The 24,477-nt window shown below is 34.9% G+C and overlaps 1 protein-coding gene across 7 annotated transcripts in view; it reads left to right on the forward strand.

The window, feature by feature from the left end:
- The window catches only part of ELP4 (elongator acetyltransferase complex subunit 4), a 157,696-nt gene that overhangs the window by 15,147 nt on the left and 118,072 nt on the right, over positions 1-24,477 (forward strand). For all 7 annotated transcript variants that reach the window (XR_008466206.1, XM_054200206.1, XM_054200204.1 and 4 more), the window contains exons 3-5: positions 3,653-3,774; positions 16,733-16,864; positions 22,442-22,581. Coding sequence is in view for 6 of the 7 variants with exons in the window: in XM_054200206.1 (XP_054056181.1) it covers positions 3,653-3,774; positions 16,733-16,864; positions 22,442-22,581 (394 nt within the window). In the remaining variant the exon portion in view is untranslated. The remainder of the gene's footprint in view (positions 1-3,652; positions 3,775-16,732; positions 16,865-22,441; positions 22,582-24,477) is intronic.

A 24,477-nucleotide genomic window follows, 5' to 3' on the forward strand; every position in this document is an offset into this window, starting at 1 on the left:
AGTTAAATGATCACACAGTATGATTTCTTATATTTATCCATGCTTTATGGAGTTTCCGTGTTATATTAGGCACAAAATTGAGCATGTTGTTTACTGTCTAAGGAATAATTAATATCAAAAATGATGATCCAGAAAGACTGTCTGTATAGTTGCAGGCGCATACACAAGCCGTAAAATACTTGGACTAAATTGGCTTATACTCCAGTAAACGTCAGTTAAGTCCTGTGCATATGCAATGCAACTCAGTGTTTCTGTGCCTCAAATGGTGAAGAAGATGAACTCTAACCTGTAGATAAAAATTAAGAAATCAAGATTGTTGATTGACCGAGGATGAAGTAAATGTTTCAGCTGAGGATCCTTCCAGAGCACACAGCTAGTGTTCCTTTTCCTCTTTTTTTCAAAGTGAGGGAGGTCTAACAAGGTTCAAAACCTCCACTGACATCTGGTGCAGTGGTGTGGTTATACGGGAGACTTGGTGGCTTCTTTCAGGTAGCTCAGACAATTAAAAAAGAATTTAATAGGTACATATCATGCTGTCATTTTGATTTCTAGTGGGCTTTGGTTCTTAAATTGAGAGCTTCTCAGATGGAGATTAGCATATGGAAGTCAATATACTGTGAATAATATATTACCGATTATATTGCAGTAAGCAACCAAAGCATAAATAAGTAGAGAGCGCCAACATTCAGGGAGCAGGAGCTGTATGTGTTCCTGGACTCCAGTTATATGAGAGAATTACTCTGCGTATAGGGGTGTTTTCCCTCTTGTTGAAGTGGTTTAAGATCTAAGCAGGGTCCAAAGACTATATACAAAATAAGATTTTAATACTTCTTCAGATGTTTAGACAGTGTCGGTTCTGTTTTTTACTTCTGCAACTGTAGTGCTTCAGTTTTATCTGAATTGAGTCTTGTCTCCGTCCTCGTCTCATACATGGATCTACATCCTCAGTCACAGCACGAGGTATGGAGCTGAGTTGCTAGGAAAACAGGTTTTCGGTAACACTATTAATGACTTTTTAATCATGTGAGAGTAAACTCTATGAGGTATTTAATTAAAAGCTCTAAACTTTCAAGAAAATTGCAGTTTGTAATTCTGTAACACATTTGGAAATCAGTTCTGATGAAATTTGAATGCTGTCAACAGCATGCATTTGTCACTTCTGTACTTTTCATGATACTGATCTGTCTATATTTTTCACTAGACTGTTATTTTTAAAGAAGATAAATGTGTTATTAGAACAGAAAGATAATATGGCCCACTAAGGAGGTTAACAGTATCAAAGGTGAATTATATTAATACGATCTGAGTTCTTAAAACTCTGAGACTCTACAAAAAGCTGGATATATCAATAGCTAGTACTTGTAGCGATAGTGTTGTAGTTATTTTATTCCCTTTGGCTCATTTGGATGCCCAGTTTTATGTAATTTCTGTCTTAGCTACTGTGTTATGAAGCATTTTTCTCTTGGAATGTTGCTTTAGAGTCACTTCTAGTTTATATCTTGATTATAATGAAAGGGAAACTTTTAAGTAAGTGTTTCTCCTTAATAACAAAGTAGGTAACCTTGATGCTGTATCTTTAGGAATTATTCAGAAGAAGGAAGGAGAAAGAAATGAGAGAAATAAATTTTCCAAATTTTAAGGATATACCTTTCACCTTTAAAAGAAATAAAAAATATCACAAATACTAGATTTAAAAGTGAAATAAAAAAAGGCAGGAAATAAATTCTGTTTTGCCCAATATCCCCTGGAGGATGGGGAATGTCTCTGGGAGAACTGTTCCTTCTCCAGTCAATTTGAAAACTTGTGGTTTTAAATTCTTTCTCTTGTCAATCTAAGCACTGAAAGTACTTATGTGTGATATCAGGAGTGTACCAGTGCAACGCTACTTTTCTGTGATTTGTTTCTTAAGTTTCCCCATTGTTATTAATGTTCTTTATCCTTTTTGGATATGCATCTTCTTTCTTCCTTTCCTCCCACTCCATTTCATTCGTTCTTTTTGACTCTTAAGCTCCAAAACATACTATTCTGTATATATCAAAGTTATATTCTTTTTGTTTTCCTTCTTTGCTATTTTTACAAGTTAGGTATGAATGACAACTTTCTTGTTTTCAGCCTTTGTTATTGGTTTTGTGGTGTTTTTTTGCTTTTAATATTTTCATATGTGATTCATAGTAGGGAGGAAATTGTTTCCAAGTCACACAAAGAATGGAATAAGAGTCTTGTTGATTCTGTATAAAGAAAATCTCTCTCTCTGTATTTTTCTGCCACAACATCCCCTGTGTATTATCTTTCAGCAGCCAGATTAAAAGATGAAAAAGCAAAACCTTACATTTTTGCATTTACTTTTCTCCCAAACAAAATATTTCAGTTATCTTTCTAAATAAATGTCAGAAATATGTTGCTCCGAGGGGCATGATCTAAAATTTTACTGGACAATTAATTGGGTAGTTCTATTTTATGACTTTTTTTGCTACCATTAACATTGCTATTATTTATATTTCCTAAAAATAAAGAAAATCAGAGATGGTTCAGATTTCAATTGTTCTTTACTCATTCATTTCCCCTATAGTTTTGAGTAATGATAAGTTTTAATTCTATGAAGCTCATTAAGACTTTCTAATTCTGGTAGTTTCTGATACTTAACTTGCAACAAAGAAGCTGAAGGAAATATTAGCCTTTCTGAAGTCAGTGGGAGTTTCTATTTTTATTTCAGTAGGCTAGTATTCACGAGGTCTGTTAACAAGTGTTGTCACTTCTTAAACTATAAGTTCATGTGTCTTTTGAATATGTTTGTTATTTTGCTCTGGATAGCTTTCAAAAATGGCATTGCAAATTGTCTGTTTTTTCAATACATCTATTTTTTTGTCTATTTTTGTAGTTCTCACAGTTTTGAAATAAATGCAGATGTAAAATGTCTATAAGAAATTATACCTTTATATGGTTTTAGCATGCCAAATATTATTCAATTTTGAAAAGCATCCTGGGAGTGCTCATTGGACCTCTTCCCTATCACAGTCACTGGCCTCTGTACTTCGGTGGGTATGGTCGCCTCCAGTCTCTTCAGTTGTCAGGTCCCGCAAGAAAAAAACATGATGTAGGAGGTTTTATCTTGTCCTGAAAAGACACCGTCTCTACCAGTAAGACACAGGGAGCTTTCTCTGCTTTTGAATTTTAAGTTTCTTGGGCACATTTTGAGGCCTAGTGGAAGTCGTCAGCTGAACTGTTTCTATTTTAAGCAAAACTCCATAAACCAAATGAAAAGATCTACCATTATCCAGAGGACATTTAGGAAAGTGGCTTCACTTAGATTGTGATGTGTCTTCCATACCCTTGAGATAAAAAAAGATAGAATGGGCCTTTCTTTTAACTGGCAAAGGATGCTTTTCAAAAGACAGCACTATTGCTGTATCCCATCTATATCTTAGAATCAAATACATGATTGAGAACTATTTCTCTGGCTTGAAAAATTAGGAATACAATGTTATCAAGCATTACTTTTAAAGCTTTGGAATCACATTTTACTTATTATATCTGTTGTACATTATATAGTTTAGGAGGTAACCACAAGAGGACTTTTATAGTGTTATGAAAATAGAGGTGGGTGATTTATCTAACAAAAACCAAAAAAATCCAACCATTCTTGTTTTCACAGAGGAAGATAAATATGGCCTTTACTCCAATTTGTTGTTCAAGTATTTTCTGGCAGAGGGAGTTGTCTGTGGGCATCACTTGTTTGTTGCTTCTGCTAAAGACCATCCTGACAACATCTTAAAGGTAAAGAAGACTCCTAGCTTTTGACAAGTAGAGCTGTAATCTCTTAATGCATTTTAATACATTTTAAAGTGTACATATTGTGTAGTAAGAAATAAATTATCTTGGTGAGTTATAAGAATATGTTGGGAAGTCCAGGAGTATTTACACCAGCCAGGTTTGGGCATTATGTTTAGCTCACTAGCCTCCATCTACGGACAACGGAGTAAGACCTTCCCAAGGACAAATCAGGCTAGGTGCCTACTTATCCTTATTTTGATCATGGACAAAAATAAGACAGACTACCTGGCTTAGTTGAATGGTTTGAGTAAACACAACTATTTACAGTTTCCACTTGCCTATTGTGAAAAGTAGTTAAGCTGCTTCCAATATATTGTGGTGGAAACAGTGTACAATTTGTGTAGGTATTTACTGTAGTTTCCTACAGTACTTTTCATTCTGACAATCTTTGTCCTACTAGGAAACATGGTCAGCTTTGGATCAGGTCATATAGAAAGGTTCCTTTCAGACTTCAATGAGCTCCTAATCAAAAACTGTTTCCATTATAAGGAAATTATGTACGGGAAAAAGCCTGATGAACACTGCAAAAAATGCTGAAGTGTGAGGATAATCTTACAAAATTTCATTAAATATTTTATGTCTTGCTAAGGCTGCTTTTTTCTAATATCAAAAGTAACGTGCAATTTAGTGATTACTTCTGCATCAAGTGAAATCTGGCTATTTATTTAAGAGTCCTCAGAGACTATTTCTGGACGAAATGGTTACTTTTCTTTTTTCCTACCTAGTGATGGTAGGTACTATGCCTTATCTGTTCAATGTTATCCTCAGTATTTGGGAAAAAGTATGTTCTTAATGAAATTATATGACTGTGGTTATGAAAAATTAATAATTTTTGTAATGATCTTGAACCTAAAGAGGATTCATTTAAACGTGAAATTTTTATCATTTGTTCTTGTGGTTTAGAATATGTGTTTAGAAACAAATAGGTTATAATTTAATTGTGAAGTATGAATTACATAAGAACGTGCTATATTTTTAAATAATATTTGTTTTTAAATAACTGATAATCAAGTCATTGACTCTGACTGTACAATATATGATCATTGCGGTTGTTGTTCTCATCAAAATTAAATTTTTGAAATTAATATTTTTATTGCATTGCATTAAAATTTCTTAAAATGGAGTAGCTAACATACATTTTATTCTTCTTTCATTCACCTTTGAATCAATTGTTCATAGCACGTCCTATTTTTCCTAGCTCCTGTTCTTTACCTTTTGCAAGTTAATCAATGTTTGTGTGTTAATATATCTAACAGTACTCTTGTCTATGCTTTTCTACTCTTACTTTGGCTATTCAACACTTCCTTTGCTTAACAGACGAGGCACAGTAGAGTTGCTTTCTCTGATTTATATTGCTGTCTTGAAATTGCTTCAGTGAAGTAACCCTGTAATATGGTAGGCACCAATCTAGAAAATTACGTACTTTCACACTTGGCAGGCTTAGGCACTTCTTGAAATGCCAATATGTGTTACCTCCAATACATTATTGCCTCACCTGGAAAAGTCAATCTAAGACTTGACATTGGCCACAGTTAGGTCTCCAAGTCATATAAGTAGCGGACTTTTCCCTATGACTGCCTCACTTGGCTTTTAAAAGAGAGGACCTTCAGGTGCTTCAAGAAGTCCTCTCCAGTCACAAAAATGAGCTGTGAGGGATTTGAATGTCTCCACCAAGTCAGGATTTTAATACAACGTATCTGACTATTGGATAACATTGCATCTTGTTTAGTGAGATTAGTAATTAATTTATTTTCAGTATCTGATTGGACTGTATTCTTTACTGGAAAAGCAGTACAGGTACCTACCAACCTGAATTATACCTTTTATGCTTGGTTTTTATTTTATAAAATTTAGGTATGAATTCAATATATTCTATAACTAGTTTTCTAATTAACTGGTGTTTTACATAAAGGCAGTTCCTTATGTCCATATCATGTGGTCAGTCTATTTATACATTCAGTTCTCTGCTGAGATGCCATAATTGCCCTATTCTAATTTTATGATGTGATTGGAAGTTTCTTGAACCTATAACCAAGACAAATATTGCTGGTAGTAGGAAGGGGAAAAGACATTCTTATAGACCATAATTATCTTGAAATTGTGTATAACTAAAAGACAAGCAGAGGATAAAAAGCCCTGATCAGCTGCCTAAGATATATTATATTACCACCCACCAATTTATCCATCATCCTTTGAAAACATATTCATGCCTTTTGTAGTCAAAGCTCCTTCAGGAAATTGGCATTAAGATGTAATGCTGAAAAATTATACACCTCTGGTAAAACCCACAGAACTATATGCATGCTGTATTTTAGAAAGTATTTTAAACATTTGAGAGCATTTCTGTTCAATCTATATTCTTCAACAAAAGGTAACTTTTTACTATAAGGGCATAAATACTGGGAATAGTATATAATATGAGAAATGGTACGGTATACTTCTGTGATCGATCATAAAATAAAACTGATTGCATTGGTAAATGGAAAACTAATCCAATAAAAAAATGACTGAAGGAAACATTATATCTCAACATTCTGTTTTCAGTACCATACCTTATTAAGTTTTGACTACAAATTAAAAGACTCTTATGTGCTTAAGCTTAAAAACAAAGAGAAACTAATAAAATAGATGGGATTTTTTTCTTGTATCTATTGCCTTAATTTTAACGGGTTTAGTGGCTTTTTTTTTTTTTAATTCAACACCCAGTTAATGCCAGCTATTTTGAAGTTTCATATAGTGTATGTGTTTGAGAATGGAACATACAGATTTAAATACTTCCTTGAACATCACTGTACCCAAAATTAGAACAGCCTTGCATCCACTACAAGTTAGGCTGGGTACCAACTGACTTCTGAAAGCCATAAAAATACAGTAACTGTAAAACAGCTTAGTTCTTTACTTCCATTCCTCTTGTTTGTGCCAAGGCACGGTCCCAGTCCTAACAACAACAACAACAAAAATCTATTAACTGTGGTGGATGCATTTCTATATTTCTCACTTCTCCTACTTCAGATTTGACACTAAAATTCTAGAACTGCCTAAACTGCCTATATAAGGATTTCTTTGCCTTTTCTCCTGACTACTTATTTTGTTTAGACCTTGGGGGGGAACTGATTATCACAAATTTAATGAGAGAAAATTGGAGTATATTTGCCAGTTATGAGTTCATCTTGACAATAAAGACTGCTCTCTGTTAAGTTGCTTTTATTGTGGAGCCTGTGCAGAGTTTGTCGCAAGAGGAAGACTTACTGGTCATTATATGTGCTAGGAAACAGGAACCCAGCAATTTCCTTGTGGGACCCTGCCCGATGTTTCCTCTATGACCGTTCCATTGGGAACCTGAAAAACTGAGGTGGAAGATTGGGAGGTCCAGAACTGCTTTCTAGAGCTGCACCTGTTGATCTCCTGTGGAGAAGTTGAAGAATGCTTTGTGAGATTACTGCATTTTTATGGAATTTCCGTTTTCAAGCGGGATACTTCTTGGACTCTGCTGAGCTTGCCTTTTGGAGCTTCCCTTACAAGAAGAGAGGATTAAGAACACATCCTTCAAGAAAAAAAAGCTACTTTGACATAGTCTATGAGCCTGCTGCTTATGGTGGAGATGCTTTTCCTACCTCTGCTATAGAGGATAGCCTTCTTAGAAGGAAATGCGTTCCCCAGAAATCTACCCCCAATCGGGTCCTTTGAGGCTTACCATATTAAGGCATTAAGCAATATTTCCCTTGCACATCTGGTGTCATTGCACTTCCAAGTTTGAAAATGAACAATGTGCAAACAGTTTGCTCTCTGGAGAACTAAACAGAAGATTCTCTTGAGTAGCAAAGCCCTTAGTGTGCCCACGTAGCAGATACACAGCTTCACTGTGCTTGCTGGACGCATCCTGAAGATACGTCAGTCAGGAGAAACCATGCCAGTGGTCTAGGGAACCACAGTGAAAGGGAAAATGCAGCATCACTCGGTGAGGAAGCTGGGAGATGCCTGTAGAGAATTGTAATGGTTTATTAAAAAACAATAGGGACAAGATCAAAAAAACCTCCAGGAACAAGTTTTTTAAAAGTTCCTCCTGAACTGAAAAGGTCTCTAAAACGAAAGTGAAAGTATATTTTCAGTATGGCATTTTGCTTAAGTATGGCATTTGGAAAGGACTGAAAAAATTCCACCTCCAAGCAGCTGGTTATACTGAGTGGACCTGGAGAACAGAAAGTGCACACTTACTCTTCTCCCACTGAAAAGATGAATGCAGAAAGAATCTAGCAAAATGTATGTTATTTCCAGGATTATTTAAAAAAACAACAATAAACAACTCACTGTGATTCAGTGTTGCATTACTATGTATGCAAACAATCTCTTGAAAGAAAGCGCAGCTGTCTGCTTGGACTTTTTTATTCCAGCAAAGTACATTCAACCACGATGCTTACATTTTTCCTTGATAAATATGACTCTAAAACACTGTTTTGTCAAAAGGAAGAATGCAAACCTGGAAGAAATGATCAGGCTGGTAACCAGGGCTTTCCAAGCTTCCATTTTCAAAGAGTGCTATTCTGACTCCTTCCTGTCTCTTCGCTATCTGGTGGTGTGAAAGAAGCTGTGTATGAATGTAAGAAAGAGGTATATTTTCTGTCATCTGACGTTTTTAGATGCTGCACAAAGAAATTAAAAGCACAAGAACTTGAAAGGTAAATATATATATATATATGCAAGCAAGTCTACATTCCTATTATTCTTTTTTTCCCAATTCTGTTTTCAAAATACATGAGCTTGTTACAGTGATTCAGCTGCTGCGTGCTGTTAAATGTTATCAATTAATACACAGAAATCCAATTACAGTTACAGCACTACTGAACTTTCCTACCACCTTTTATCTCTCTTTTTGAAGTAAAGATAGCCTTGTGGCACAAAGACTGGGCTTGAAGCTAACGCGTGCAGCTGTCTCAGAGTTTGAAAGTTCCTTTGAAAAATCTAATTTGTTTATTGTCTAGCTCTCACTCCTCTGTTTACTTTTCTTGCTTGCATGTTGGGTAAATGGAATATCTGTTTTACATTTTTCTGTATTAAAATGAAAATATTTTTATTATATTGTAATATAATTTTCTGCATTACAAAACTGTGTTATAAACTTGACAGAGAAGTTGTATGGGTGTGAAAGAGGATACTGGAAAAAAAATAATCACTTCTGTTTAAAAAGAATGAAATCCTTTTAAGCAGTCCCCACGCTGGGAACTCTCTAAAATGTAAAGCTTAGTCTTTGTCAAAAGTTCTAACCAATCTAATAAAAAGATTTTCCAGAACGAAAGGAAATAAATGTTTGGCTTAAATTTCAGGTTTCCTGTCTACCAATCCTTGGCTGTTTATAGGATATTTTCTTTCATGATCTGAGTTATGAAATTAAGATCTGTTTGTTTTTAAACAGGTCTTAATGAACCTGTTAAATGTGTCATAAAAGTAGTAGCTTAAAAAACCCAAATGTTTAGGCTTCGGTGTTCACAAATAACTATTTTACAAATCTAGTTGGTAACTTCGTAGAATTGATTTGCTCAATTAGTGAACGAGCATACAGTGCTCATCTCTAAAGGTGTTCATGAATAATGTTATTAAAACTGTTTCGGCCAGTGCATTATACACTGCAGCAGAGTTTACAGAATTGTGAACAAGGGCAGCCTCCTTTTTATTTAGTTTCTTCAGGTTACTTTTTTTAGTATGTCATTCTCTTTTTTGATGTGTTTATCTTTTACTTTTTCATTACTATTTACTCATTCATTATGTGATTCAGCAAAAGATAAAATAAAAAAAAAACATCATCTAATCTTCTTGCCTGCATTCCTGGGTTTCAATCTTGTGTGAGGAAGTTGCAGCAAAGAGTAGTATCACTGGACTGTAGGGTTTCCTTCTGCGAAGTAGAGAATATGTTCGCATGGGTTAAAAAAAAATTACCCCTTAGAGTACTTTCAATTAACCTTTTTTATTTCATAAAACAGAGGAATATTACTTCCCTTTTTCTCTTCACACAGTTCTCATTTATCCGGGGTTGACATCCATTTGGTCCTTTTGGATGTCAAAGAAAAATTTCCATAGAACAGCCTTACCTGGAGATGAAAATAAATTGTTGTACAAGGGCCACTGAAAGGAGAAAAATTCTGTATCCAGTCATTTGTGTTCTTTAACAATAGACCTTGTCTTCACAAGTGTTTACAATCAAAATAGAATCCTCCCCCCTTTTGGGAGTAGGGCCCTTTAAACTGACATTTATATAATACATTATTGAAAAGAAAATATTTACCCTTCCTGACTTACCATCTGGTGTCCTTTAAATACTAAAAATTAACATAATGAAAAAGAGCCTTAAATTCATGTGAGTTTAAACTATTTAAATATCGTTGCAATTAGAGATCAACAGTGAATCGTACTCCCTTTAATATTTTTTTTATTTCACGTCGTTAATCATACCTATGATGATATTGCGTTGCAAACTAGTTGCATAAAACTATGTCAGCAACATATTTACTGATACATAAATAGATAATGTTCAAAATTCTTAAGTACTATTAATTATACAGTTATTGAAACCCGTAAGGATCAAAGGATTTCATATAAGAGGGATTTCACATACAGCTTGGATTATGTTGCTAAATAATAGCACAGTAGTACTTCTTTAGCATTGTAAAATAGCTTAGAGAGGAGTATGATGCCTATAGTTGGTGTAATGCATTGGTAATTAAGAGGGTGTGAGGTTAAGCTTCATTAACTGCTGTGGGATTGTATCTTGGATTTTATTATCCCCGAGAGAACATAAGAAGTGAGAGAGGTCAAACTGTTAGAATCTGATTTTGCTTCGTGCATCTGCCAAAAAAAGGCAAGCAAAGTAATGTGGCAGCAAACGCAGAAGGACCTGGATTGGTACCAGATACGGGTTGTACACCTTTTTATTGCAAAGATAAAAGATTTATTGATGAAATAAATTATTTCATGTTTGCAATAAAACCTTCATAATCTTGGTTTGTAGGAAACAAAATTATTTTAATTGCATTATCATTTAATATTAGCGCTTTAGAAAACCATTTTTTTCCTGAACTTACTTTTTATTTTAAAATGTAGCAAAAACTTCCTTCTCTCTTTACCCCTTCCTACTACATCTTGCTCTAGACACAGACAAATGCCCTGACCAAACCACACTTAATAACTTTAGCACTTGTCTGCCTTTTTGTGTATTCATGCTGCATAGCAAAGACTTGTATTTTAGTTGACCCCAAGAAATGCTGCATATTTTCTTTTTTTTTTTTTATTTTAACTAATGCACTGCTACATGCTTTGTTTTTTTCATATACCTTATGAGAGATTTGCCTTTTTTTAGCCTGGGAGAATGTAACAGTTCTCAGGAGTTGACACACTGATGCCACAAAATTGTCAGTCCCAAAACCTTTCAAAGCTATATCATGTGGGAGCAGAGATATTTTTAAGTAGAAATAAGTTAGGTAGAAATATTGCAGCCTGATAAATCAATTCTCCTTTTCTTAGCATTTTGTTTAAGTAACAAACACTTTTATTTCCAAATTCTGGATGAAACTTTGGAAGTAACTTTTAAACATTTTAATAATCTTGTATTCTTCTGAAATTCCAATTTTGGTTCTAAGAATATAAATTTATTTAATCCTAAATAGGCTCACAACCCCAAATCCTTTTTAAAGTTCTGATAATTTCAGCAGAATTTAAGTGCTTTTTATATATGATAGAGAAGTACAGTTCTCAAACATAAATAATGATTTAATACGACTGCTGGAAACTAATGTCTCTGTTTCTCAATTTGTAATGAATCTGGGAGAAAGAGAGTTGTGCTAAAGCCCCACTCTTGAATCTCCCACACACAGATATTTTGAGGAGAAGCCCAGGCTTAGCCATCTTTAAATGTCACTCCTAGAAACCATGCCCTCCACTGCTCCCCGGGTGTCTTTTGCTGCATTTCTGTTCAATTTCTGTATAGCTGTGCAGAAGCAGCCCGTGTTCTGGGGCTAGTTTGTCTGCTGGTCTACTTCATCCTTTCCATAACTCTCTTATTTTTCCTTTTCTTTTTAAGAACAATTTGAGAACTGATGAACGCTTTGTAGTTCTTGGACAGTAATGAAACCTTTCATGCCACTGAAGAGTTGTGAAGTATATGTCCAACCAGCCAGCCTTTGTCTTTGAGAATATACCTATGTTATGACAGCTGGAGACTTTTTCTCACTTAGGTGCTCTATATCACCCAGGCATGGTCAGGTCTGGAAAGAGCTATTTCTTTGACACTTCATTTCACTTGCTGTGTCAGAAGAGGGTGAAGCCTTTTATTCCAGTTCTAGTTATCATGAAGATAAAAAGAGGATATGAAGATAAAAAGAAATGTTTGGATCATTTCAATTTCACTATTTTCAGTATTGCCCATGAAGCAGGTTTATACAACTGTGTTCTGTGTCCATAATTCTCACCAGTCCCAAGCCTACCAACCAATTTTAAGCTCTCTCCCTTTCCAAATGTGGCTATTCAAAGGTCTAGTTAAAAGATTTTTTAAAATCTTGGGCTGGGATATATGAATCAGTGCATCCTAAGGAAAAACAACATTAGTGATCACCTATGTATTCTGTTTAGTCTTTTAGTAGGCTAATGAACACATGCGTCTTGGCTTCTAGTCAACATAGACATACCTTCAAACAGCAACCGCATGTTTTGCCTCTCTTCCATCCAGTTTAGTGTAATGGGAGGCAAACCAAGGTAAGCAGAAGCTGCGGTAATAGCGATAAAGTTAGGATGCAAATCTGGAGGGAAGCAATCTTTATTAGTTCTGTTCATTAATCTTTATCTAACATGTGTTCACAGTACAGATATAGGAATAGGATTGAATTTTTTTTTCCTGTTTGTGCTTAAGTACAACATCTTAGAATGTATTTAATCAAGTTAATATACCAGGTGGAGCTCAAGCAGTTGGTCTTCAATCCAAAGGCAGACTACCTTTTCCAGTTTGCAGCTGCATTATATACAAAGCCTACTAAGAGGCCATAAAATTCACAACCACCACATGTAAGAATATGATTCAGGATATGTTTGCTTTAGAGCAAAGTGTTTGTTGGGATAGAAAATTATTTGGGTGTGAGACCCGGCAGCCCCAGAAAGGTCCTAAGTCTCAGTGCATCATGTGAACATGTTTCTTGCATAGGGATAAGAACATGGTGCATCTAAGAGACATATTCTTCAGGTAGGTATGGTAATTATTAGGTAAATGCATTTTGGAAAAGCAAGTGAGGAAATAAAAGTTGCTCTTGGTATGAGAGAGTTCTTCAAGTGCTTCTGGTTCCTTCCACAGGGCAGCAAGGGACAAGACAGCATAAACCAGACCTAAACTGAGGCGTATGCTAACCTCCATGGTACTGAGTCGTGGGTTTTTTTCGTGTTGCTTTGTGTGAATTCAGTCACGTTTAAACAATCATTTTATAGTGTTAGAAGCTTTTTCTTATGCCAGAATAAAATATCTTTATTATGTCAGAAGTTAAAAGTAAACTATATTGGCAAAAAAGGCTATTTCAGGTGGATGCTTAGATAAGTTTTCATCTCTGGCAGCCAAAATCTTTATCAGCTTCAGGTGAAACCATTTTTCCTTGATCTCTTAATCTGCTTCATTCTTAGCAACAGTTAAGGCACACCACAGTGCCTAATTGTGTTGCACTGATAGCGTGTCTGTCTCTGATTGTTTTGGACTGAGCTTCTCGGGTATCAGCAGCTAGTGTTTGTAACGTCTCCCTTCCCTTCCCTTCCCTTCCCTTCCCTATAGTGCCATGTTAAGAAGGTTTTGTTCTGTGTTTGACTGCAAGGCAGGAACTTTTTTTCAGTGTTACATGAGGGTACTGAAGTAGTTTGTACTTTATCAGTAATACTTGGAGAAGTTTTCACCCCTTGTTGTCTTGACCTCTGTTTAATTTAGCGAAAAATAGTTTCCATGTAAAACATTATGTGTGATTATATAAAAGCAAGTGCATATAGCTAAATGTTCCTGTCTCAAATTTGTCTTTGCCAATTATCATATAGTAACAATGAGCCAGCAGTAAGTGACAGGCATTTGCAGTGATTCTAAAGGACAAAAATATTGGTGGTGTTTTTCTCTTTACTTACAGTAAAGGTGAATGGTAAAATCTGCCATTTCCTGGATTTCGGTTTAACGGATGATGTGATAGCTGCCCGGTGATACTACAGCAGGGTGAGGCAGAACTGCTTATAACAGTGGTAGGATGTGAAACAGGGGCAAGCTCAGGGAGTTTGATAAAATACTTAGGCAGGATTTCATATCTTTTCCAAACTGTGGCTGGCACTTATTTTCAGAAAAACAGAGGTTACCCACCACTATAAAATGTTGCAGATAGTACCTGGGAGCCAGCTGATCTTGCTGAGTGAAAGGAAGAGATATCTGGAAATAATTGTTTTGGCCTGCGGAATAATTCCTTTACAGAACTCACTTTTTTAAACGAAGGTTGATGTTATTTATTTTTTTAATTACTGTAATTGAGCAATATTTTGAGATGATCATGTATCAGCAGCTCTTCATTGAAAAAGAAAGACCTTTTTATCTTAGCCAGCTTCAATCTATTAATAACCATATTAGGAAATTAAATCTGCATAATAGTTTAACTGTTTAGTAATTTGTTTTCAAAATAGCACCTTAATTGGAAAATAAGGTTAATTAACTTTATTGTGGGTATCTGAGTTATAAAATTAGAAATTCAAAATAACATCTTCTGGCTATTTTAGAAAAATCCTTCGTATAATGCAAATTTGTAAGAAGTAAATGCAAATAATTTGTCTCTGCATATATGTGAAATGCATTGGCGTGCTTGTCAGCTCATGTTTGGATTTATACTTTCTTAGATCCTTTCATTAGAGTGTTCTGTTTTCATTTGCTCCTATCTGTCAGAAATCTTTGTCTTTGGTTTGAAAGTTTTCCTGCTTTCTTTCAGGGTAGACATAAGGAAACTTTGTCAAAAGTAAATTTCTTTTTTTTTACTGAAACATCTGTTAGAAGTCTATAAATTTAGTGAAAGCTATGAATACTAACCTAAAATTATAATCTTTGTGTAGCTTTCCTACCCATAAAGCTTAATTTTCACAACCATAGCAATATGAGTTTATTGTATACAAGTGTATCTTTTAAACAAGCTGTAAGAAATTTGAAAATTTAACTCTGTACATAACCATTCTCATGAAGAGCCTTTACCAGGCTTTTGCAGTTCATTTGCACAAAGAAAGTAAATAAAATAAAATTATTCACTCAAATGTGTGGCTTGCATCTTCTGCTTAGCTACTGAAACAGACAGGTACAGTTCTTCTATTTCTGCAACTTTATTGAAGTAACTACATAAAAGTTTTCATAGCTTCCATTACCTATTATCTCAGAGGGTTTTCTGACTAACCACTGAGAGAGAGACAGAAACAACTGTCCTGAGATTAGAAACGTTTGTTCTCAAATCTGTCAATAATTTTAAATGTTATGTTAATTTACACTAAAGAAACAAAATTAAGACATGTTGTTCACAAGATTACATATTGAACTATGTATAGGTTTTCTCTCCTGTATCCTTTAATTCTGAATTAGCATAACACTAAACCCAAAATGAATTCATTTAAATTTTCATTGTCTTCTTTCTGCGTGTGTCTGTTTGTTCCATGTCTGCCTACGTACGCTGTGAAAGTCGTTTAGGTGTTTATGGTCAGTATGAACTCTGTGTATGTCCAGTGTTTCATGCCTAGCCCGTTCTTTGATCAAGATTCTTCTAAAATTTTCAAATTTGTTTTTCTTATGTCTTCAAGCCTGATACCTTGTAACAGAGACACTGGCTAGCTTTATATATTTTTAACCCTTGAGACCACATCTCGGTTCTCTCTCAAGAGTCTTTGCTTAATGAAAACTTAGTTTTCAAATAAGTCTTGATCTATTTTAAGCAGATGAGGAGTTCCTGTGCCCTCCAGCTTGCAGAGGTGGGTGCTAAAGTTGTGTCAGAAAACTTGGTTGCACTTCATTCCTCTGGTAGGTGTAGAAGCCCGTTGCATAAATTCTGAACGCTGTGCTTGATAGCCACCCAGTACTCTTTACTTTTTCAACAATGCAACAAGTGTAGAAAGCAGAAAGTTTGTAACAAAACATTGTTCCCACTTTAGATCTAAGTCAAAGCTGCAGTTCTGTCTTCCTAGAACAATTAAATCCACCTGTGTGCAATGCTCATTTTTTTTAAGCTAGAATCTTTGCATTAGAGACTTATAAAAATCCTAGGATTAGACCTTTGCCCCTTCCTTTTGCTCCCTTTTTTGTGTTCATGAGGTATCTGTCTTTAGTAGATATTGCACCTAATGGTTAGCAGAAGAGAAAATTCACACCATCCTGTTGCAGTTGTTTTCAGCCTGTGTCTGTAGGCTGTTGTGGTCTGTTGAATACTTTTAAAAGATTTACAGAAGCTAACAAAGAAAAGTGATCTTACTGTCAAATGGGTTTAAATTTACTATGCAGGGAATTTACCTATTCTCAGAAATAGAATAGTTTAGGAGATCAACCTTTAAAGGAAGATTTATATTTTTTTTTTAAATGAATATGAATGCTGGTCAAAGTGTGTTGTTTGTGTAAAGTATGGTAGACAATATGATATTTCCATTCTGCATTCTCCTATGTTTCTATAGTTTATTTTCCTTATAATAATGACGTGGATTTTTTTCATGCTCAGTATTAGTAGGAGCCAGTCTTTCAGATCACTTGTTTTAATTAAGTTTTGTTATAGGTTTTACAACTGTCCATTATATTAAGATAACTGTATTGGCTAACTTTTTTTTGGAGGGGATACAAATCTGAACTGCCATTTCTGCTGTAGGTGACTGACATTCTTTCGCTGTCTGCCTGTAGGAACTTCCAGCCCCTTTGCTTGATGATACCCACAGAAATGAATTGGGAGAAGAAGCAACAGCTGTTAAGTCTGAAGACTTTCAGGATTCTATGAAAATAGCCTGGCGCTACCAAAATTTACCAAAAATTGAGGTAATCAGTATTTCATACTTTTTTTCTGTTTGCAGTCAAAATGAATTTGTGCTTTTCTGTAGAATCTAGACCACAGAATTGCTAATCCACAGTATTACAGGATTGCCTCCTAAGGCTAAATTATCATAAACCACTATATTTTTGCTTACTAGAGATACAGAGAGAAAGGGAATTTGAGAGTTTGCAGGAACTGTAACACTTAATACAGACCATAATAATTTAAAAGTAAAAACCATTAAATTAAAGTACCATGGGATTTTTCAAGCAGTATTTTTACATTGAGACATCTTTTTATGAAAGTTTGAATAATTTGGTCACTTACAGACTTTGCCCAAATTTAGTTGTACGCAAATTACTTAAGTAGGTTTAATCAATGGTACTTACTAGATCTCTGTAGTGAAAGTACTGTGTGGAAGCAAGCTCTTGACCTGCTTATCCATGTGCATAACAACTAAAGTAAGCACTTGAGATTATATCGGCTTCACTGTCACTAGAAACTAATCACTGTGCAGGAAGAGTATAAGAAACAAGCCCAGTGGTCAGTCTTTCAGAGTTTACAGTTGTTAGTGTTTTGTGAATAATGTATCTCATGTGGCTGGTGACTTTCTTACTTAATCCAGTGGCACAATCAACCTTTAATAAAATTACAGCATTTTTTACTATCCAGAACAAAAAAAATCTTGTGTTCTCTATACATTTTAGCCTACATTTGTAAATTCTGGTTTAGAGGTAGTCATAACTGCCTAGTAAGTTCAGTTGTATTCTTAAAAAACATAATTGGAATGTGACAAAATGATCTTACAAGGCTTGGCATGTTTGGTTTTCTGTGAAATTGCACAGACATGGCTATATAGTTGTGTCAGAAAAGACTTATATATGGTGACATGCCAAATCAAACAGCCTCCAGGGTAATCATACAATCTCATCAATTTTATTATGGTGGAGCTTGCTTGTGCCACTCTGAACCATCCCCAAAATAATTTGTCTGTTTTAAAATCTAGCAGAATTCCTTGTACATTGATATGGAAACAATTGTATGTCATTACCAAATGTTGCACTGATGTTCTAACAAAATAGAAAAACGTATAAATAATGCATTTCGGTGTGCACTCATCCCCTGTAACTTCATAGAACTAATCACTTCATCCACTAATATAATATTTCTCTCCAATACATACTTTACTTGTCATCGATTATTGAAATTTGGTCATGCAAGATAAAATAAAATGGTCAATCTTTTGTGGGGTGTTTATGTTGTTGTAGTTGTTGATTTCTGAATTGGATGCTGATCATCCTGAATAGTTGAGGTACAATATTTTTATGTATATGTTAATTTTATTTAAAAAATTAAAACTTGCAAATAGAAGCCTAATTCTTAAACTGTCTATACCTAAAATTCTTCAGGGTATTCTAATTAGTGAAAAATAGGTTTGAAATTGATATTTTTCGTATTTTGTACTGCAGTTATCATAAATTTTGGTGCTGTGCTAAATTAATTTGATTGGTGAATATACTTCATTGAGGAAAAAACCTGATGTTGCCTTGCAAGTACCCCGGATTTTCATTACACTTAGTGCTATCACATAATTAATGATTTTGGTTGGAATTTATTCTTTAAATTTTCGTTTCCCAGAAAAAAAATAGCGTTGAATAAAATTTCAAAGCACATTTTCCAAACTGATTGAACTAATAAACCAGTGCATTTTCAAAAACTGCTGTCAAATAGTTTCAAGTATGAAGGAGAGAAAATAGCTTTGCTTTTAACTAGAACATGTTAGCAGGAAACTTTTCCGTCCAATATCTGGCCTTACATGAAGTGAGATTGCTGAATAAAGGCTGTCTTTGTGGTATTTTTGATGCCTCATTTAGGTTTTATTTCCAAGTAATAAAAGAGATTTTCATTAATAGCTCAGATATTCCCTTCCTGTTTATTAGACCTCATACAGACTAGCTAGGTAACTCGGTTTTTTTCTTACACATGGTATTTATGTTAGTGCTTTTCGTAACTATCACAGTTTCTCTTTACATATATACCATGTATAGCAGAAAAAGAAGATTTCTAAGAACTCTGTCAGAGCAACAGGTCGTGTTGTGCTTGATGTGCCTTTGCCAGTTTGTTACTTTCATCTGTATCAGAGGTTAATTTCATTTAAACTTTTGAGTATATGGATAGCAATGCAAGACGGTGTGGGGTTTTTTGGTGAGGTTTTTTTTTTTTTGAATGAACTGCTTATGTTCTTGGGGCAATATATAAACTGTCACAGCATGAAATCAATTTTCTGCCTTGATTCATCCTAAATCTGAGATTTCTAGCACATTAGTATTGCAATTAGAAACATTAACAGCAGACGGTAGCATAAAAGCACGCTCTGCTCGCTGACAATTTAGTGTATTTCTCCTTGTGCAAAACAGGAAGCCAGGAAAGAACAGGCTTGAGCCTCCAGTCCACTAATAAATTTATCAGATCAAACTTAAGAGGAATGGAAAGTCTCTGCTTCGCACTCTCCATGGTCGTTCTGCTAAGGCAGATTATTCATGCTTACTTGATTCAGGTAGGCTTTTTGCAAGCTTCCCTGCTAAGCCTGGGAATGCAGTACATTGAGGCCTATTCATGGGCTTCTGACATAGACCGAGCTTTTATTGCATGGTGTTTTATTATAGCCAAATCCTAGTCTCCACCCAGTTTGTAGGCACTGTGCTTATTCTTTTGAATCAAGAGAGGTTATCACCTACCTTAATCCATGCAGCAGGGTGGATTAAGGACACCAATGTGCCTCAGGATTCTCAAAGAGGATCCTGGAAACTTCTTGTTTATTCTTTTTTGCTGTCTTTACTAAACTCTATTGGGCCTCAGTAAGGATTTGCATCTGAAATGGGCAACCTGGAGCTTTTCTCAATGAAGACATCAGATCAAAGTTCAGTTAGTCAAGGCCTTTCTAAAACATTAAGGGGGCTTGGAAGTACACAATAAAAAGATGAGCTCTGGCAGAGACTGCAGTAAAAACATTCTGATCTGTAATCCGGATAAAGAATAGATTATAGGCCAAAGAACAGCCCCTGTTTAAATTGCTTTCAGAATCCTTGTTTTAAATAAAGTTACATTTTTACATTAAAAACATTTAGATTTTGATAGGTTGTTATGCTCTGTTGGACTTCCTTCTTTAAAAATTGGGTGCTGATAAATAAATTGAAACACTGACTTAGAGAAAGTGTTTTTCTATCTTTAATAAAACTGATCTGCTTCTTATGACTAGATATACATGAGAAATTTTGTGGGTTTTTTGATTAAAAACTAATTGTTTTAAGGAAAAGTTTGTGGTTAGTTTGATTATTCTATTGTTTGTGTAGGAAAGATATTATATTATTGTTACTATTTATATTCTCTGATAACTCACCAGGCCTAACATCCATTAATCAAATCTTTTCAGAATATTTACTCTAAACCAAATTATGCTAATTAATCTTAACTGTTTAATGTAGTTTTGGTAAGCTGAAGCATGAAATAAAATTGTGGAAATACAGAGCATGATTGCTTTCAGAAAGCTAGCTGTAAATACAGGGCCATGTCTGGCATGTCTCTGTTCTTTCCTTTTACTGTTATAGTACTTATTTGATTAGCAAGACCAAGGTTTGTGAAAACCACAAGCTTTCTGTAATAATTGGAGTTGGAACTAAATAATTTGTTGCTCAACACGCAACAAATTATTTGGATCCCATTATTGTAATAATTCAGTATACCTATTGTCATTCCTGTATATAGCAAGCATAACAGATGTTGAAATTGGAGCAGAAGTTGTTCCAAAAAGTTTTCGTTGCATACACATACAGCCCTGCTCAACTTTCAGCTAGCGGATAAAATGTATATATTGGTCAGCTCAAAAGAAAAATCCACTTATAGAATGTTCTAAGTTGTTACAGAACGTACTGAGAAAGTTTTGAAATTATTGGGGGTATTTCTGGTCACTTTTCCATACTTTTGAGTACAGAGAAAATAGCATTTCATTTTATTTGCCTATCCAAACTTCTCTTCAGAACGACCTTTAAAAGACATTCCGTTCTGCAGCGTGAATTTGTCTTCAACATCTCTCACTTTCAACTCTTAACTTTTCTGTCTCACCTGTTCTCTTTCACAACTGTTGAGATATTTCATTTTATTTTAATGCTTTATCATTTAATATGTGAGGTGGCTCTTGGCTCTTATGGGGGATTCAGTTTAGCAGTAAATCTTGGAGTTGGGAGACAGAAAAATGACTTTAAAATATTTTTGCACGCTCCTGGATCCTGGTCTAGGATCCAGTGCCTTTCTCAGTCCAGGTGTCTTAACAGTTAGAAATACTGTGGGTTTGATTGATTACGAAACTTATTTGGTTATTCTAAATGACCTTTCTTTTTCCTCAAAAGAGTTAGAACAGTTAGGAGAGATAATCTGATCAGGAGCACGGTGGTGTTTGTGCCATAGCCTAGAAATCAATTTTAATATTGATTTGGTAATCTGTTACTCCTTTCCAGTGTGTACATTAAAAAATATTCTATATCTTTAGATCTGTGCCAAGTGTTTTCCTTCCTTGGAAGAAAGTAACTTGCTTCTGAGGTTTACTCTGCTTGATTGTTTTCCAGGATAGCTTCTTTTTTTTTTTTTAATGGGAAGGGCAGAAATCATGAAGAAAATGGATTGTTACATGAAGAGCAAAAACTGTTCAATTACTGTAGCAAACAGCTACTACATACTTGAATATTGCACATTGTAACAATCTAGGGATTTTTTTTAACATTAATATGTGTAATTCAAATAATGTTGCAGGTTGCATGCTGAACTCCATTAATGTGAAACAGAAATACACAGTCATTTCCTCTGTTTATTTACTAGCAAAATGTATTCAAAATGTGTAATTCCTGCTATAGTATATATTAAATGTGGGAGGTTTGTGATGTTTTATATAGGCAAAATTGAGAGCTGATAAAAAAGTATCTTTATTGTAGTAAACCATGGTTATTGCGTATGATATCTGTGTAATGCTCAACCTGCTACTTATTCAAAATTCAAGAAATTAAAAGTACTTTTTAACTATTTCCTCTTTTTTACAATTTTCTGTTAAAATCAGATATATGAAGATGCAGTGGTATTTTTTCTTACCAATTGTAAATAAACAAAGTGAAACATTTTCAAAGTCAACCGAAAACATTTCTGTAGCACCATATAATTCCCAGATACTGAAAAATCAGATAGGTGGAATACATCATGGTCTCCACATTTCATATATCTGGCCTTTTGAAATTTGTGATCATATGTCTAGAATGTGCAAAAATACCTTCTTTTAAGTATCTGACTGCATTCTGGTGATGCAATTTGGAACAGTAAGGGTTGAATCCTGTATGAAAAATTTGCATTATAGAATGTCAATAGGGGAACCGAAACTTAGCAGTAAATATTATAATGTTGTTCTACTTGAAGCTTACACTTATGCTGAATAGGAAAAAAAACCAGGGGGTTCTTTCAAGTGTATTGCTAGTTAATTATTTTCTTTTGATAGGTGGTAATTTAATAGGTTATTGTAATCAGTATTGCTGTTCCCACAGGCCAGCCCAACAACATCTACGAAGTTTGGCCATTATTATGATGTTTCTAAAACAATGTCGCCAGAACTGTCTCAGTCCACAAAATGGTATAGTTTTTACCTTCCTGAAGAATTGTCTTCACAGCCTAAAATGAAAACATGGTAAGTTGTAATACCACATGCTTCTGTTGTGTGTTTAAATTTTGTCTGCGTATTAGCAGTAAAGGATATTTTTGCATCTACCCTTTTTGTGAAAAATCTTGTAGCCACTCATGGCTCACAAGCAGTTCAGCTGTGGTTCTCGTGTCAGTGCTACATGCCATGACTGGGAGCAAAGCTGCTGTGGCACAGAGACAGCTCGGTATACTGACTCCTCAGCTGTGGGAGGAAGCAAGTTGGCAGGGACAATTAAGGCAGACATTACTAGGACAGCCTAGGACGCAGCTGCATGTTCACTCCAACCCTACTGACAGCTGAGTGCGGGGACTGGGGAAACCTGTTACTATCTGTCTGTGAACTACTCCCTTAGCACCATGCCCCATCAGCTTTCGGAGATGTGTGTGTCAGGTGGCTATCAGTCTTAGGAAGATATCCATGCAGTTTTTTCAGGCTAAGAAGACAGGCCAGCCTTGACCTACATAGCTTAGAATGCTCTATCAGATTAGTTTACTATGTGACTTTTACTTCTTACATCCTACAGCTTCACCTAAGGAAAATACAAAATACTGTGAATAGAATTACAATCACTAATTATGTCTTACACAACACCCCTAATTCCAGATGAAATCATAAACTCTTCTCTGAATGAATAACTTATTATAGTTTATGTCTATCAGTTAGGAATTAAGGAAGACCAAGAGAAAATGAGTGACAGTAGCAAAGACTCATATTAGCCTGTAGCACACATGTCCATTGTATCTTTCTTGGAGACATTTCAAGTCAAGTCAAACATCAAATAAGGGCGAGCAATCTCTTTGTTCAGTCCACTCACTTAATGTATATAATACCTAGTTTTACAGATCCCAGTGTATAGGCCCAACTCCTGGAAGTAGTAGTACGGTATGCTTTATTGTGATTGATTTTCATTACAGTACACTCACATATGAAAACTGAGATTTATGAAAGAAGCACAGAATGAAGCACCTTTCCTAGAGCTGTAGAAAAGCAAAAGCCTGTGTAATTTGTTTCTGTGTTACATGATCAAATGTCACTGGTTTGTAAAGTAAATTCTTCGAGGTGGTAAAAAAAAAGAGCACCACCACCCACGCTTACAGGAGAAAGCAGAGAATTTAAATTTTATTCTTTCTGTAGTAAATATTTGAACCAACTTTATATATTATGTATATTTATTTTTTTTTTATTTTTTTTTACTATAGAGGGCTATAGAGGATAGACACAAGAGTATCTGACAGATTGTTGCGAGTGCTTATATTGTTATTGAGCAATTTAATTCCCTTTCTGTCTTTTATCTAGCTAACTAGAATGCCTCATGACTCTTTGGCTTAATTCCACTAACTGTATGACTGTCAAGTGTTTGTACATTTTACATTAAAATCAAATTAACTCATATGTATAGTATAGGAAATGGGCTTTAACTTTTATGCGTTTGATTTTATAAGCCTTGCTTAACTGATAATTTTCTTGTGTGGTATCCTGATAGAAGTTCATCATTCTTACCATATGAAATCTATACTTATTTCTAGTTTTAAGCTAACGGAAAGATTAGATTTAGTTAATTTGCTTAGCAAATCAGTAGAGCACAGAGTGATGAGGTGAAGAATATGATCAAATAAAGATGGATCTTGGAAGGCTTATCTCCTTTTTTTCTCCCTGCACGCACAACATGGGTCTCTGTCAAGAAGCCTTTCTTGAGGCAATGAAAGAGTTGTTGGGAGTAAAGGCAGGTACCAAGGTAACAGACAACCACCATTCTAAACATCATTTTCTTAGACCACAACGCAATGTGATGAGGGACAGGGAGGAATAAAGAACATGTTGGGAACAGTGAACTCTCAGACAGAAATCTGTGGGAACTGTGAAGAGGTGTGTAGGTCTCTC

This window comes from Rissa tridactyla, chromosome 4 (assembly GCF_028500815.1).
Source record: "Rissa tridactyla isolate bRisTri1 chromosome 4, bRisTri1.patW.cur.20221130, whole genome shotgun sequence".
Lineage (NCBI taxonomy): Eukaryota > Metazoa > Chordata > Aves > Charadriiformes > Laridae > Rissa > Rissa tridactyla.